General features: G+C 43.5%; 1 protein-coding gene across 1 annotated transcript in view; it reads left to right on the forward strand.

Annotated features, from left to right (window-relative positions):
* The first annotated feature begins 6,898 nt into the window (after positions 1-6,898).
* Positions 6,899-15,447, forward strand: part of IGBP1 (immunoglobulin binding protein 1) — a 33,935-nt gene continuing 25,386 nt past the window's right edge. The window contains exons 1-2 of the mRNA XM_047844443.1: positions 6,899-7,541; positions 7,925-8,218. Coding sequence (XP_047700399.1) covers positions 7,351-7,541; positions 7,925-8,218 — 485 coding nt within the window. The 5' untranslated portion in view covers positions 6,899-7,350. The remainder of the gene's footprint in view (positions 7,542-7,924; positions 8,219-15,447) is intronic.

A 15,447-nucleotide genomic window follows, 5' to 3' on the forward strand; every position in this document is an offset into this window, starting at 1 on the left:
TTATAAAAAAGACAACAGGAAGACTCCTTGTGAATGCTGAGCAGTACTGTACCTTGACTGGGGCTGTGATGCATGGACCTCCCCGTGTGACAAAACTGCACAGAACTCCACACACACACCCAAATAAGTTCATGTAAAACTGGTGCAATCTGAATAAGCTCCGTGGAATGTCTCTCTGTCAGTCAACTGGTTGTGATACTGTCATACAGTCATACAAGATGCCAACATTGGCAGAAGTGGGGTGAAGGATGCACAAGACTGGGACCCTGCAGCTTCCTATGAATTACTTCAAAATAGAAATTTTGAAACAAAACCAAAAGCCCTAGAAGAAACCATGAGAGACTCTAAACAAAAACTTGGAGTGTTTTGATCAAAAAAGTTTGGAGACCTCCACTGTGACAGTTTAAAAAACAACAAAAACACCTTAAAAGATTTTCCAGTGTTCATACCTGAAAAATCAATGAAAAAAATCAGAACTATTATGACCTGACATTAATAAGGGGGATATTCAAGATGACAATTTGTCCAACAGTCTTATTTTACAGATGGGGAAAGTGAGGCATGGAGACGGGAAGCTACTTGTCCAAGGTCATATATAGCAAAGGAGAATGTTGGAAGTAAAATCCTCTTGGTGCCCAGTTTCAGTGAGGATGATAAGGGGCTTGGTGGGGGCAACAAGGCCAAGTGCCTTCATTTTTGTGAGCTTCTCTTCCTTAAGCTCTGTAAAATGGCTGGTTATGAGTTTAAGTACCTAGCCCAGTGCCTGGCACCTAATTAACTGATACTCTGTAAACTGTAATTTCCTAACACCCTTTGTTTGAAAGAGGGGTCACCATGCCTTCAAAGCTGGGAAAGACAGAGACTGAAGCCACAGCAAGGAGTCACCCTTACCTTCCTTCCAGCCCTCTCTGAGTTCTAGACCTCTAGTAGAGATTGATCCTGGTACTGTCCTGGGGGTAGGGCTGAGGGTCACCATGGAGATGAGTGAGGAAGGGGGATGAATGAGGCTTTTAGTTTCTTTTCTTTTTTTTTTTTTAATGAAATTTATTGTCAAATTGGTTTCCATACAACACCCAGTGCTCATCCCAACAGGTGCCCTCCTCAATGCCCATCACCCACTTTCCCCTCCCCCCCACCCCCATCAACCCTCAGTTTGTTCTCAGAGGCTTTTAGTTTCTATGGAGACAGCTTGAGAAGTGGGGATGTGATTTGGAAGAAAGGTTGGGGAGTGTGGAGTTCTTTCCATGAAGATGGGGAGGGGGCTTTCTGAGGCTCACCTAGGGGTGGAGGAGGGGAATTGGAGAAATGAAGCCTCTCATCTCCATGGCGACAGATGGGGGTGGAGTGGAGTCACCTAGGGAACCGTGGGAAGTGAAGCTTTCTATCTCTGGTGCTTAGAGGGCTACTAGGGGTTCACTTAGACCTATTGAAATGTTTTCCGTGTTCTTCTGTGTACCACCTAAATTCGTCTGTCACATCACCTGTATGCCTCCATACTTTGGGAAAGGCTGGACAAGTATATCTACTGTAGTCTCTCAGAGCTACTATGGAGCTCAGTTAAGACATTGTTTATCTAAGTTCTTAGAATTAAGGGTTATACAAATGAGCATGGAGTAGCCCCTGCTTGCTTTTCGTGATCCATGAGGACAGGGGTTTTGTCTGTCTTGTTCATTCCAGTGCCTAGAACAGTGTCTTACATATAGCAGGCATTCAGTAAATACATCGTGAATAAATTAATCACCTATCTGCTGTTGCCTCTGACTGTATGTTCCAATAATAACAGAATGGTTCAAGCTCCCCTACACATGCTGTCACCATTCAAGACTCAGTTTCGGCATCATCTCCTTTGAGAGTCCTTCTGTGAACCCCCCTGGCTAGGCTTCCTTCCTGGGTGTTTCCATCATGCCGTCCATGTGTCACTATAAAGGCATTTACTACATTACACCGAAATCATTTGTTGTCTTTCTCTCCTTCACCTTAGCTGTTGGAGCCTCAAGAGCAAAGACAATGCAAATTCATATCCCAGTAGCTAGCACAGTGGCTGGCATGTAATAGGTTCTCAATAAATGTTTAATTGAACCAAATGCCTTCCTATTGTTTATACCACATCTACACTCCCCTGGCTGACTATATGTTCTCCATAATGCGGACCAGCCTACTGATTTGATCTTACTTCCTTTTACTGTTAACACAAGTCTGTTACATGTTCGTGTCCTCATGTTCAGGCCTAGGTCTGTCATGTCATATTCAGGCCTAGGTCTGTAAATTGTTCTTCACTAGGTCTGTAAATCCCCCCCCCCTTTTCTATAGTACAATATAGTGGTTAAGAGCTTGAGCTCTAAAATCGGATCTCAATTCAATGAGTTGGGTTCAAATCCCAGTATAAGCCAACACCATTAGGCCAGTTACTTCAGCGTCTCTGAGCCACAGTTTCCTCTTCTGTAAAACCAGGTTGTAATATCAGCTTCTTAATGGAAGTTGTGAGAATCTGTTGAGAAAATGCATGTGAAGAACTCTGCATGGTCACCTGGCAGTAGTGAGTGCTTGAAGAAGGTTAAGTGTTGTTGTTATGGAACATTTTTCCTTTAACACTGAGTCCCTGCTGAACAGGTGTGAAGTGCTATGCTGAGGTAAACAAAGACTAATAAGACACTCTACCTGGCCTCAAGGAGCTCTCAGTCTAGTGAAAGACAGCTGTGGATAGAGAAAACCATTACCCAGTACTACCTATCATAGGGAGATGAGTGAAGTGTTGTAAGAGCTTAGAGGAGGGTGTCTCACCTACAGGTGAAAGATCAGGAAATACATCCTGAAAGAAGGGATTCTTGAGTTAGGTCATGAGTAATGAATAGAAATTTGCCAGGCAGACAAGGGAGAGAAGGACATTCCAGGCAGAAGGCACAGCCCCTATCAATGCATGAAGGCCTAAGGTAGCACGATAGGTGTTGGAGAACAAGGAGTTTGCTAAAGGTAGAGCTTAGGGTCCATGGAGGAAGAGAATGAAAAAGATGTCAGCATTAGATCAGAAAGGATCTTGTAAGTCAGGTATAGAGTTTGACCTATATGGGAATGCCCCCCCCCCCTCAGGGCCAAAGTTATTCCCTCCATTCTTACCCAATCATTATTTGGTTATTTGTTTACAAGTCTCTTCCATTGAACTATGGGCCCCTTAAGGGCTCAAACCCTGTTTCCTCGCTCTTTGAATTCCCAGTGCCTAACATTGTGGTAGCACACAAAGAATGTAGAAAGAAGGATGGAAGGGGCTTCTGCAAAGTCATACAGTTACTCAGTAGCAGAGGAGGTGGAACACAAATCTGAGTGTCCAGAGTATTTTTATAACTGCAGAACCACATTCCTAAAAGTTAGATATAGAAGTAGGAACTGAAATCTTTGATTTAATGCAGTCTTTGTTGTTTTGGAGTTTTTCCTTTCATGGCTCAGTAAGCTTCTTGCCATTAGTCAGACAAATTCTAATCTCAAAAACAATTGGTGAAGGGGCGTCTGGCTGGCTCAGTTGGTAGGGCATGTGACTCTTGACCTTGGGGTCATAAGGTCAAGCCCCACGTTGGACATAGAGATTACTTAAAAGAAACTTGCTGAAGATAGTTTAAACACTAAGAATGAGAAAGTAATTATTTCACAAATAATTTTTGGCCAGTTACAGCCTGCTCTTGGCTTTGCCCCCTACACAAGTAGATCTCATCTAGTGCTGTTGCTGGCATTACAGGTACAATTATCAGTAGAATGTTACTCACTCAGGACAAAACAGCAGTTGATCCTCTAAAGCAGACTGGAGAAGGTCTAAGCTGCCAAGCACACCAATTCAGATAGGCAGGAAAAGGTCTGCTTTAACATTTCTCTTGAATCACACAACTGGTTTACTAAGTTGACAAATTTGTGTTAAGAATCAAACATGACAGGGGTACCTGGATGGCATAGTCGGTTGAGCATCCAACTTCAGCTCGGGTCATGATCTCACGGTTTGTGGGTTGGTGAGTTCAAGCCCTGCATTGGGCTCTGTGCTGACAGCTCCGACCTTGGAGCCTGCTTCGGAATCTGTATCTCCCTCACTCTGCCCCCACCCACTCGTGCTCTGTCTCTCTCTCTCTCAAAAATAAATAAACATCAAAAAAATTTTTTAAAAAGAGTCAAACATGACAAGTGAATATCTGTCATGTCTATCAGGGAGTCACATCAGAAAATACTTGAAAACTCATCTCATTTCTGCAGTCATATATAGATTACTTAAAATGCTTTCTACTATTCTCCTGGACTCTAGTTTCTCCTCATCCCAACTCGCTCTGTATACTGTTGCTTAGTCAGTTGTCTCAGCTCTGTGACCTTGGACAAATCACCAAACCTCTCGGTCTGTTTCGTTATCTGCTAAATGAAGTGGCTGTGCTAGATTAGCGTCCTTTCTACTGTGTTAGTTAGAGTCCTCGAATCCCACAGAGGTACCTTGGTGCCTTTGGTGCCACTGAGCAGGTTGGAGGAAAGGTGGGCCAGAGGCTGAGTTGGCAGGCCTCTGTGTATCCATTCAAACACAGCAGCCCTTTTAGAAATTATAGGCCTGGGACGCCTGGGTGGCTCAGTCGGTTGAGTGTCTGACTTCGGCTAAGGTCATAATCTCACAGTTTGTGGGTTTGAGCCCCATGTCGGGCTCTGTGCTGACAGCTCAGAGCCTGGAGTCTGCTTCATATTCTGTGTCTCCCTCTCTCTCTCTCTGATCCTCCCCACTCACACTGTCTCTCTCTCTCTCAGAAATAAACATTAAAAAAAATTTTTTTTTAAAGAAAAAGAAGTTATGGGCCTGCCTAAAACCTGGTTTGGAAAGCCAGTTCTGCTATTTCAAAAAGTTTATTTCCATGATTTCCAAGGGCCCTTCTTGTTCCCTTAAACTAGGACTTAAAATTAAAATCACTAGGATGTTTTAATGTGATAGTGTTTACACACAGAAACACAATAAACAACTCATTTTTATTGTTGCTTTTTTTTCTAACCACTTTTTAATCTGGGGATCACCTCAGAATAGGATGCAGTGCACTACTTAGCACAACAATTTGAATATGCACTCTGAATGCAATTGGCAACTCCCATAAAGACTATTATTTTGAAAGCCATAGAAAAAGGGCTTACAAAGTTGAGGAGCAAATTCAATTTCTGCATACTTTTTTTTTCTCTGAGGCAACAGCAGAGCTGTGTCTTAATCCAAGCAAATGCACAGAAACACATTATCTGTAGTCCCACAATTACCGAGTTTCCAAGTCTCCACAAGTACTATCTTCTTTGTATCTTCTTTGTATTCCTGTAGTCACTGACCCTGAAAGTTCAGTTTACTAGAGTAATTAGAGGTGCCAGACAAATCAAATAAGTAATTTTCCAGAGCCACCTTTCTTCCTCAGCTTCTAAAGCTGGGGGGTTGTCAGGGGAGGTTTCTTAGAATCATCTGGGAAGCCTTTCCAACCTACACTTAGTGTGCCCCACACCCCTCTCCCTCCTGCAAAGCGCTGTTTTAGCTTGGGGCTTCATGGAGTCCCACTTAGAAGGGCCTGTCCATCTTTTTAAATCCTACTCGATCTAAGATAGATGTAGGTTAAAAACAAGTGAACATAGAAGACACTGGCTTTGTCACAACTGGTTGGGCAAGTCACTTCTTTCTGGTCTCAGTTTTTTCCTCTGCTCTTTGAGGTCCCCTTCCAGCTTTGAAATTCTCAGACTGCATATCCTGTCTAAGAAGCTTTCTGAAGTACTCTTAGCATAGAATGACTTGTCATTTCTTAGTTTTCCAACAGCCTGTGCAATACAGCATATCCCCTAGTTCTGTACTGTCCTATGTTGCCCTCTAGTTGTTTTCACATGAATTTTTTTTCTTCTCAACCAAAGTTAGTTTAAAATATATTTAGTTGAAGAACTTATTTTCCAGGTAGGCAGTGTGCATTCTGCTTAACTTAAATCCCCTAGGGCAACTTGTGGTGTGTCCGAAGGCAATCAGTATATTGATTCATTCAAAGCAATGACATCCCTTCTTTCAAAGACCTGGAGTTCTGTTTTTACATCATTGCTGTCCAGTAGAAATATAATGTGATCCCGATATGTAATTTTAAGTTTTCTAGTGGGCACGTTAAAAAAGTGAAAAGACACAAGTGAAATTAATTGTAACCCTATCTTTAACCCAAACATATACAAAATATTAGCACTTTAACATATCAGTGTGAAAATCGAGATATTTTATATTCCTTTTTCGTAGTAAGTTTTCGAAATTGGTTGTGTATTTTACGCCTACAGCACATTTCGTTTCAAAATAGCCACATCCGCGGGCTCAGTAGCCCCATGTAGCTAGAGGCTACCCTGTTGAACACCGCAGTTCTGCATGATTGGGTTGCTTTCCAAACCGACCACTTTTTTTTTCTATTCTTAGGACACTGAGCACTAGGTTAGCTGGAAGGGTGTAAAACTTAATCGGACTCATTCTTGTAAGGGAAATAGAGTTGTAAATCGCTAGCTGTAATCCATTGTCGTTGGTGTCTTGACAGATTCACAGAAAGTGAAAATTTTCAGTGGCTTGGGGGGGGTATAAAAGAAGGTTTCACAAAATAAGTAACTTTTGAAAGGAAACTGTGGAGTGACTAGAGTTGCAGGTTACCAGGGGTGTGTGAGGGAGGGGTGGGTGCGTGTAGGAGCCCCGCCGATAGGTCGCAGGGGTACGGGGGAGGGGTGTAGAGTGTGCATGCGTGCGTGCGTGTGTGCGTGTGTGTGTGTAGGAGGGTGACGTGAATGGGAAGAGGGCGGGCCCCAGAATTGGCTGGGAGAAGGCTGGGGCTCCCGAGGCTGGATGCATGGAAGCCGCAGGGGGGCGCCCTTTTCACTTCGCACTCAAGCGCACAGACGACCAAACCTAGGGAGCGAGGGGGCGCCTGGAGCCCCTGTCTGCCCCGGCCCCTCAACAAAGGGAGCGCCTCGTGAGGTGAGGCGTGCGCCTGGCCTGCCCCCGCAGTGAATTCAGCCTTGTCTGGCCGGGGCTAAGCTCAGAGCCCACGGAACATCCCGGCTAGGCGTCGGCCACGAGGAGCAAACCGTAAAACAGCACCCAGGGATGTGCCTGTTTGCTTGTTTTTAGCAGATCCCTACTACTTGTGATAGGCAGCAGCCTGCAAAAATAAGCCTATGGAACCGGTGGCTAGTGTCTGCAACCAGTGGCTTCCGGAAGTTCTTTGACGCTTTGGTAACGACGGAGCGACTGGACCAATACGGCGCTCTTTCCGGTCTCGTTCACACTCGCCGAGTTCTCCTTTTCCAAGATTGCCTTTGACCCCGGAAGTGAGGTTTTCCGCGTACCTTCCTCCCACCAAGATGGCAACAGCCGAAGACGAGTTACTGCCACCGCGGCTTCCCGAGCTGTTTGAAACCAGCAAGCAGCTTCTGGACGAAGTCGAAGTAGCGACTGAGCCCACCGGTTCCCGGATAATCCAAGATAAGGTGTTCAAGGGACTAGACCTCCTTAAGAAGGCTGTTGAAATGTTAGCACAGCTCGACTTGTTCAGGTATGGGGGACAGGGTAATAATGGCTAAGAACGGAGGTAATAATGGTTACCAAGGGTGGAGTCATTGAGTGTGGGTAGAGGAGACCCTTTTAAAAAGGACTAGGAACCTTTCATTCCCACCTCCCGCTGCGATCTTGTGTACCTTGTTTACGTTCTCCACCTGGCTTCGAGATAGTTGATATCCCGCGACTCTGCTCCCTAGTGTCGACTCTTTGCAAAGGCATTGGGTATGAGCCGTCAGCCACCTTCATTCAAGAAAACCGGCCACTGTTCCTCGGGCCTTCTCCCTTCGCACACCCACCGCCCTCCCCTCCCCCAGGCAGCAAGGGGCTACAGTGTGATTGCCCATCCAGGCTTCACAGCCTCCTCTTTGCTCTTTCCAGCCGAAATGAAGATTTGGAAGAGATTGCTTCCACCGACCTGAAGTACCTGCTGGTGCCAGCATTTCAAGGAGCGCTCGCCATGAAACAAGTCAACCCCAGCAAGCGTCTAGATCATTTGCAGTGGGCTCGAGAACACTTTTTAAACTACTTAACTCAGTGCCAATACTATCATGTGGCAGAGTTTGAGCTGCCCAAAACGAAGAACAACTCACCTGATAATAATACTGCTAGTTCCTCCATGGCCTATCCTAGCCTCGTTGCAATGGCATCTCAAAGACAGGCTAAAATAAAGAGGTGGGTCAATAGCTATAATTTGAGGACTGCCCAGTGGCAGTGCTATTGTGGGGGTGTGTGTGCATGTTTTTGGGAGGGAGGGGAACAGTGGTGTCTGTCACTCTTTTGGTTCCTGTTGAGCATTAGGCCTGGTGAGAGGAAGTTCTCCTGAGTTTTTCAAGAAGCTTCTGCCTTTGTTGAGATGGTCATACCTGTCGGACCTCTGCTACCCTGTGGTTGCCAACAGCAGAACGTTCTTTAGCATAGCGTCTCCCAATCATATCCCACAGCACAGCACAGCAATATTCATATGGTACAATGGGGTAGATATCTCTGAAGGGCACAATGTCTTGTAGCTATAATCCATTTATGGTCCACTGAGTGAGAAGTTCTGTTCTGAGTAATGGCTCAGGTGTGTAACATCCTGAGCTAATGTTAGTCCTGCACAGCTTCATCATGTGACCTTGAAGTTGCTTACTCTCAGTTTAGTGTAAAAAACCATTTGATGAGTGCTCACAGTGTCCAGGATCTATGCTAGGCACTGGGGGTACAAACTGAGTGTGTTTGTAGGAATATGGGTGGTCTCCACCTTGGAGGAGTTTACAGTATGGTGAGGAAAAGAGGCATAGAAACAGAGTAGCAATATAAAAGGATGTGATGGAGAAATGCACAGGTACTGTGAGAACAGACAGGAAGGGCACCTAACCAAAGAAGGAGCAGGAGAGACAGAAGTCTCCCTGGAGGAGGTGACTCCTGTGATGAGTTGTTTAAGGATGGATAGGAGTATCATCTAGAGGAAGAGGAAACACTATTTCCAGCAGAGGAAATAGTGTTAGTAAAGCTACAGGGGCATGAAAGAGCACAGTGCTGGGCTTGGAATGTATGTGGGGAACTACTGTAAGCAATCAGATGATGCTAGAACATGAAAGGGGTGAGGGAAAAGGGGAAGGAGCGATGCTGAAGAATGTTGTGGGGTCCAGACCAAGGAGACTTGGGGTGTGAGGAAGGTGAAGGAACAGCCCTACTGCTAAGAACGTGGGGAGGGGTTTTAGTCTCAGTTCCACCATTTAATCACTCTGGCTTGGGGTAAGTTGCTTAATCACTTGTGCCTTAATTTCCCCAGCTGTAAAATTGGACAACAATAGGTCTTTCTTCATAAAGTAGTTTTGAAGATGAAAAGAGAAATACACAAAAAGCGCTTAGCACAGTGTCTGATACAGTAAATACTCAAAGTCAGCTACTGTTATATCTTAGTAGCTGAGTACAGGTTGCGGAGTCAGAGTGGGGTTTGAGACCCAGCTTTACCTGTAAGCCATTGGACTTTGGGTAACTTATATAACCTGTCTGAGCCTCAGGGTTCCTCATGTGAAATCATGTAAAAATAATAATTGTACCTGTTTTATAGGATTAAGAAACATAAATAAGAGCACATAAAACAGCTAGCACAGTATCTGGCACATAGTCACTAGTCTATAAATGTCACTTACCAGTAGGCCACGCTAAAGAACCTAAACTTCAGTTGCTGACTGGGATTCACTGGAAGTTTTGGGTTTTTTTTAAAGAGTAGCACGATCATATTTGCATTTTAACTAGCATACACTGGTAGCAGTTAGGAAGCAGTGTGAGGGAGAATATTAGATCCAGTTAGGTCACAAGTAATGAGGCCTCACTACAGCAGTGGCAGAAGAGATGGGATAGATTTATTTAGAAGGGTTGAATCGGCAGAAAACTTGGTGATCAGTTAGTTCTGAGAGGTGGGGTAGATGGAAGCAACACAAGGAAGATGTCCACGTTTGTGTGATAGGTAGATGGCTTGTGGAACTCATTAAGATGGGAAATAGAGGAGGAAGAACAAATCAGGGGATAGGGAAGTGTAAAAATTTGGTATTGAGCCATTTAAGGTGTTTAGGAGTCCTCCAGATAGAGGTATCTGGTAGTATGTAGCTCAGAGGAGAGGCCTGGTCTAGAGAGGTGAAAATTGATTCATTCACTTGGCCAATATGTATTGAGCCTTTCTTGTGCACCAGGAACTGTTCTAGGTAATGGAGAACCAGATGAAGTCAATGGCCTCATGAAGCTTTTATTTTGGTGGAGGAGAGAGACAATAAGCTAGTAAATAATAATATAATTTCAGGTGGTATATATAGTTCAGGGTTAGTGACAGTGAATAATTTTTGAGGAAATGGGATAAACTGATAGGAAGTGGAATTCAGCATCATGTCTTTTGTAAGAAGGTGGGGGCAGCTCATTGGCACGTAACAGGTAGTTTAAGCAGTGAGTTTGGTATCCAAATAATGATACTTTACCCCAAAAAGGACTATAAATGCCATAGAGATACAGTGTTGTAGAGAAAGACCAAGGAGTGAGCACATCTGGTTGGAGGGATGAGGATGAAGTTTCAGGATGCAATGCACTTGAGAAGAGCCTTGAATTATGGTCAAGAATGGAAACTACAGATTTTCCTGAATGTAAAAGAAATAATACTGTTGTAGAAAATTGGAAAACCAATATTTTTTGAATTAAAAAAAAAAGGCCTTAATCCTGGCACTCAAAGATGATCTTTGTTAACTTCCTGATGTATTTGCTTCCAGATATATAGTTACTTTAGTTAATAAATGTGGAATAATACTGTATATATAGCTTTTTTATCCTCTTCAAGCCTAACATCATATTGTGAGCATTTCCCTGTGTCTTTTGAAACCATGATATTTAATGGTTATATAATATTCCATCCTATAGGTGTGCCACAATTATTTAATCTTTTATCGTCAAATATTTAGACTATGTATAGATTGGGGGGACTCGTTTGTTTCTTTTGGTTTTGTTCTTGTAAGTAGTGGTATGAACAGACATCTTTAACTGCATCTGTCACTGTTTCATTAGGATAGATTTCTAGAAGGACCAGTGACTAGATCAAAGGGTTTGAATATTTTAAGACTTGATGGTAGCAACATTGCTTTCCACAATAACAAAGTTTTAGAATATGCCCCACCACACTGGGCTTGCACGTTAACACTTAGAAAATCCAGTTGGGAAAACCAAAAAAGGTATCTCATTGTTTTTTCTTGCATTTCTTTGGCTGGAAAGCTTGGTCTTTGAACATTTTTTTAAAATGTTTACCAGACAAGATAACAACGTTATCTTTATGCTAATGGCTCCCACATTTATGTCATGAACCCAGACCTTTCCTGACCTTCAGACTCACAGACATCTAAGATTTAACATGGCCTAAGTTGAACCCTTGGTTTTTTAACTCCCTATGTGCCCCCACACCCAGGTCTTCATCTCATTGAGTGCACCACCATTCACTTAGGAGTTAGCTTCACTTCCTTCCTTCTGAATCTCTACATCCCATCCACCAGCCAGGCCTGCCAGTTCTAGCTACAAAACGAATCTTCTGTTCTTCTGTTTCTCTGGGTCTCCACTATCATACCTTAGTGTAGGCCAATAGCACTTCACCTGAAATAGCCAAACCACTAACTATGAGGCCCTGCACAGTCTGGCACCTGCTTCTCTTCAGGCTTACCCTCTCCGCTAGGTTCCAGCCCCAGTTGCCTTTTCTTTCAGTTCTTTGCACAAACCCAGTTCCTTCCTACTACAGTCTTTGTATGTGTTCTCCTTGCATGACATGCTCCTCACTTTTCTGTCATCCTGGGCTTTGTCTTTCTCCTCTACTCTAGAATGTGTACTCCTTGAGGGCAGAAGCTATTTCTCTCTTATTCACTGTGGTATGCCTAGCACAGGGCCTGGCAAAGAGGAGGTGCTCAAGAAATATTGTTGACAAGCAGGGGGAACAACATGAGCAGAAGCCCAAGGCGCTTGAGGTATGTACAGGGAATGCAGAATGGTCCAGTTAGGCAGAAGCTAAAAGTACTGTGGTCGGAGGTCTGCACAAGGAAGTAATGTGTGTATAGAATCCTGAAAGTGAGAGGCAGAAAGACAAATTGACATGTTATAATAGTATTTCAGCTGGGAAGAAGAGATAAAAATGAAGTCACAGCTATCAAAGACATTAGTTTTGCAGGAAACATTTGTATGATTAGAAAACACATTGTTGAGATCCTTGTTTATTTTCTGTAAGTCTTCCCTCTTTACCTACTGAGGCCATCCTACATAAAACACCTAAATGGTATATCCTCTCTCTCAAAACCTGTTTCTTCACATATCCTCTCTACTGATTCTCACCTTTGACAGTAAGTATGAGTCTGGTTTGATTATCTGCACCTCCATTCTTGTGACAGAAATAGAGAAGTAGAAGCTAGGTAAGTAATGGATGGGTCTAGTGTTGATTCACTGAACTTAGATTCCGAAGTGCCAGCTGGGCAGCCATGTCCATAGACAGAGGGCAATGTAACTAAAACTGGGAAGAGACTGTTTGGTGGCTAGTGCTAAAACTTTAGGAGCTTTTGGTGGGTATGGATAGTTTACCAAGGAAAAACGTTCAGAGAGGGAAAAAATGCCAAGGATAAAACCTTGGGGCAAATTAAGGGAGCAGAAAGAGGCGGGAAAGAGCAATCAGAAGTAAGACACTCAGCAAAGTATAGATAGAAGTGCTTTTAGAAGCCTGAGAAAGAGAGAGAGCAAATGTTAAGTACTCTTTGAAGCTTCTCGCTGCCAAGCTCCCCTCCTAAATACTGTAACATTTAGTTTTTGTTACTTATCACAGTGTAACTATCTGTCATTCTGTAAACTGCAAACTCCTAAAGGTCAGAGACCTTGACTAATTGTATCTTTAGTATCATAATTGTATCACTGTATCCCTAGAGCCCAAGACAACAAGAGGATTATAGTAAGTACATGAAATTTCTGTGGGAGGAACAGTTACACGGTAGTCATAAGACAAATTGAAGCAATACAGTATTGCACATAAAGCCTGGACTTGGAGTGACCAATCTGATTTCCTCCACTTAATAAGTGGGGCATCATCTAGCCCCTCCTGGCCTCCATTTTCCCATCCTCTAACAATATTCGTATTCTGTTGCTGCTTATGAAGTACTTTCATGTGTATTGTTCCATTTGATTCTGTTAACAACCCCAGGAAATGTAGCTTATTATCTCTATTTTAGAGATAAGGAAATGGGATATGAGAATTTGTTTGTCCAGAGTTACCTCATAAGTGTTCGGGCTAGGATTTAAACGCAGATCTTCAAATTCCCAGTTCTCGTGCTCATTCCAGCAAGGCACAGAAAGAGAAGAATGGTCATTTGAAAGGATAGACTGTGGATTGAAGGAAGGTGTTTCTAGGATGGGGGAAAGGCACCAGTAGAGTGAAAAATTGTAACTGCTGATGCCAGGATGTTTGATAGCGTGAGTCCTGGGAAAATGTGGGTAGTGACAGGTTTGATAGCAAAAGTGGAATGGTAAAGACATCGCCCTGGTAAAAACAGCATTAGCTCCTTAAAGACGAGGGAAGGAGAAAAGGTGAAACTACAGAGATTTTAAGGGAAAGAAGGAGATCGATGGCCATTGTCTGGCCATCTGGCACGTGTGATGGTGGCATGGAATCCACAAAAGATGAACAAAAAGAGATGAGCAAGAGTGACCGCTTGGCCAAAGTTTGATCATTTGAATTTGTTGTTGACTCATTTGACACAAATCTGTAATTCATGAGCTCTCTGCAGCAGCCTGAGACCAGAAAAAGGGAATGGGGAAAGTTGTCCAGAGTCAGAAGGCTGACAGGCATCGGGGATCCTAGGGTGGTAGGGAGTGTTTCCATGTAATGGCTCACCATGGGAAATCTAGAACAGTGCTGAAGGTCTAGGATGGTGATTTTCAATCTGTCCCTTGGAGCTGTAAGATTCCACCACAGTGCCTGGGTAAGGGGGGATGTTGGGAGCCCTCCTCTATTTTAACTAGGGTGGATTTTTATCTGTTTATTACTTATGGAGTTCCAAATAAACTCTCACAAGAAGAAAGGGTTCTTGGAGTGCCTAGGTGGCTCAGTCGGTTAAGGGTCCGACTCTTGATCTCAGCTCAGGTCTTGATCTCAGGGTCGTGAGTTCAAGCCCCACATTGGGCTCCGCGCTGGGTGTGAAGCCTACTTTAAAGAAGAAGGAGAAGGAGAGGAAGGAGAGGAAGAAGAAAGGGTTCTTTTACTAAGACAAAACGGTTTTAAAAACGCTGGCCAAAAAAGCAGGAGTGGAAGAGCTAGAAGTTTCAAAGATGACAAGGAGTGAAATTGTAGGAGTGAGGAAGTGAAGAAGCAGCTGGAGAGCACGGTTACACTGCATTCAGATAATGGGAGAGGAAGCACAAGAACGTTACTCAGAGGACCAGTAAACTGACCCAGAATTTACCCTGGATTGTATACATTCTAAGGCCCTGGTATGTTTTTTCCTGATGTAGGTACATCCAGGAAAGAGGGTGGGGGTAGGATTGGGACCAGAATGAAATGTTCTCAAGCAATGTCTGTAATAGCATTCATGAACTAGGAATTGACCTTTGTGCTGTTTTGCTCAGAAGCTGCCAATGACGATGCTGTGACAGTTATTTGTAACATAAACTGCCCCATTTGTTGGGTAAAAGGATCAGAAGATCCTAAAAGTTCGTATAATAAAGAATGTCTCCAAAGCAGTGGTTCTTGATTTTACATGGGTCATGGACCTTGTTGATAATCTGATAAGAACTACAGATCTCTCCCAGGCCAAAAAATTTTAAAAATAAAAAGGTAGAATTCTATATTAAATTTCAGGGAATTCAAGGACCTCCTCCCCTCAAACTCTATCCATGGACCTCAGGTTAAGAACTCCAGATTCTTTTCCTTGACTTTTCTCTCTCAAGCCCTTACATCCAATAAATCTGTTTTCTATTTTAAATACATCCACATCTCTCCACCTCCCTGTTTCAAGTCACTGTCTCATTTAGATTGTGGCAATATCCTCTTAATTGATGTCCCTGCTTCCATCCTTGCCTCCCACCTCCCGCCCCACATTCTATACTCAGTACAGCAGCCAGACTGGCCCTTATAAAAAAAATTTTCATGTCACTCTATTTATGTCATGTGTTCTCTTCAAAAGCCTCCCGTGGCTTTCCTATCTCAAAATATCCTGGTGTTTAATATTTGGGGTCTTGGAGCACACAGGGTCCTACAAATTGTGGTCCTGGCTATCTCTCTTACCTCATTTACTGTCATTCTTCTTCACGCCGGCCACACCGGCCTCCTATCTGTTTTGCAAACATGTCAAGTCAGGCTCTCTCCCACTCCAGGACCTTCGTATTGCTTTTCCACCTTAGAATACTTTTTTGGATAT

The sequence above is a fragment of the Prionailurus viverrinus genome, chromosome X (genome assembly GCF_022837055.1).
Source record: "Prionailurus viverrinus isolate Anna chromosome X, UM_Priviv_1.0, whole genome shotgun sequence".
In the NCBI taxonomy this organism is placed as follows: Eukaryota; Metazoa; Chordata; class Mammalia; order Carnivora; family Felidae; genus Prionailurus; species Prionailurus viverrinus.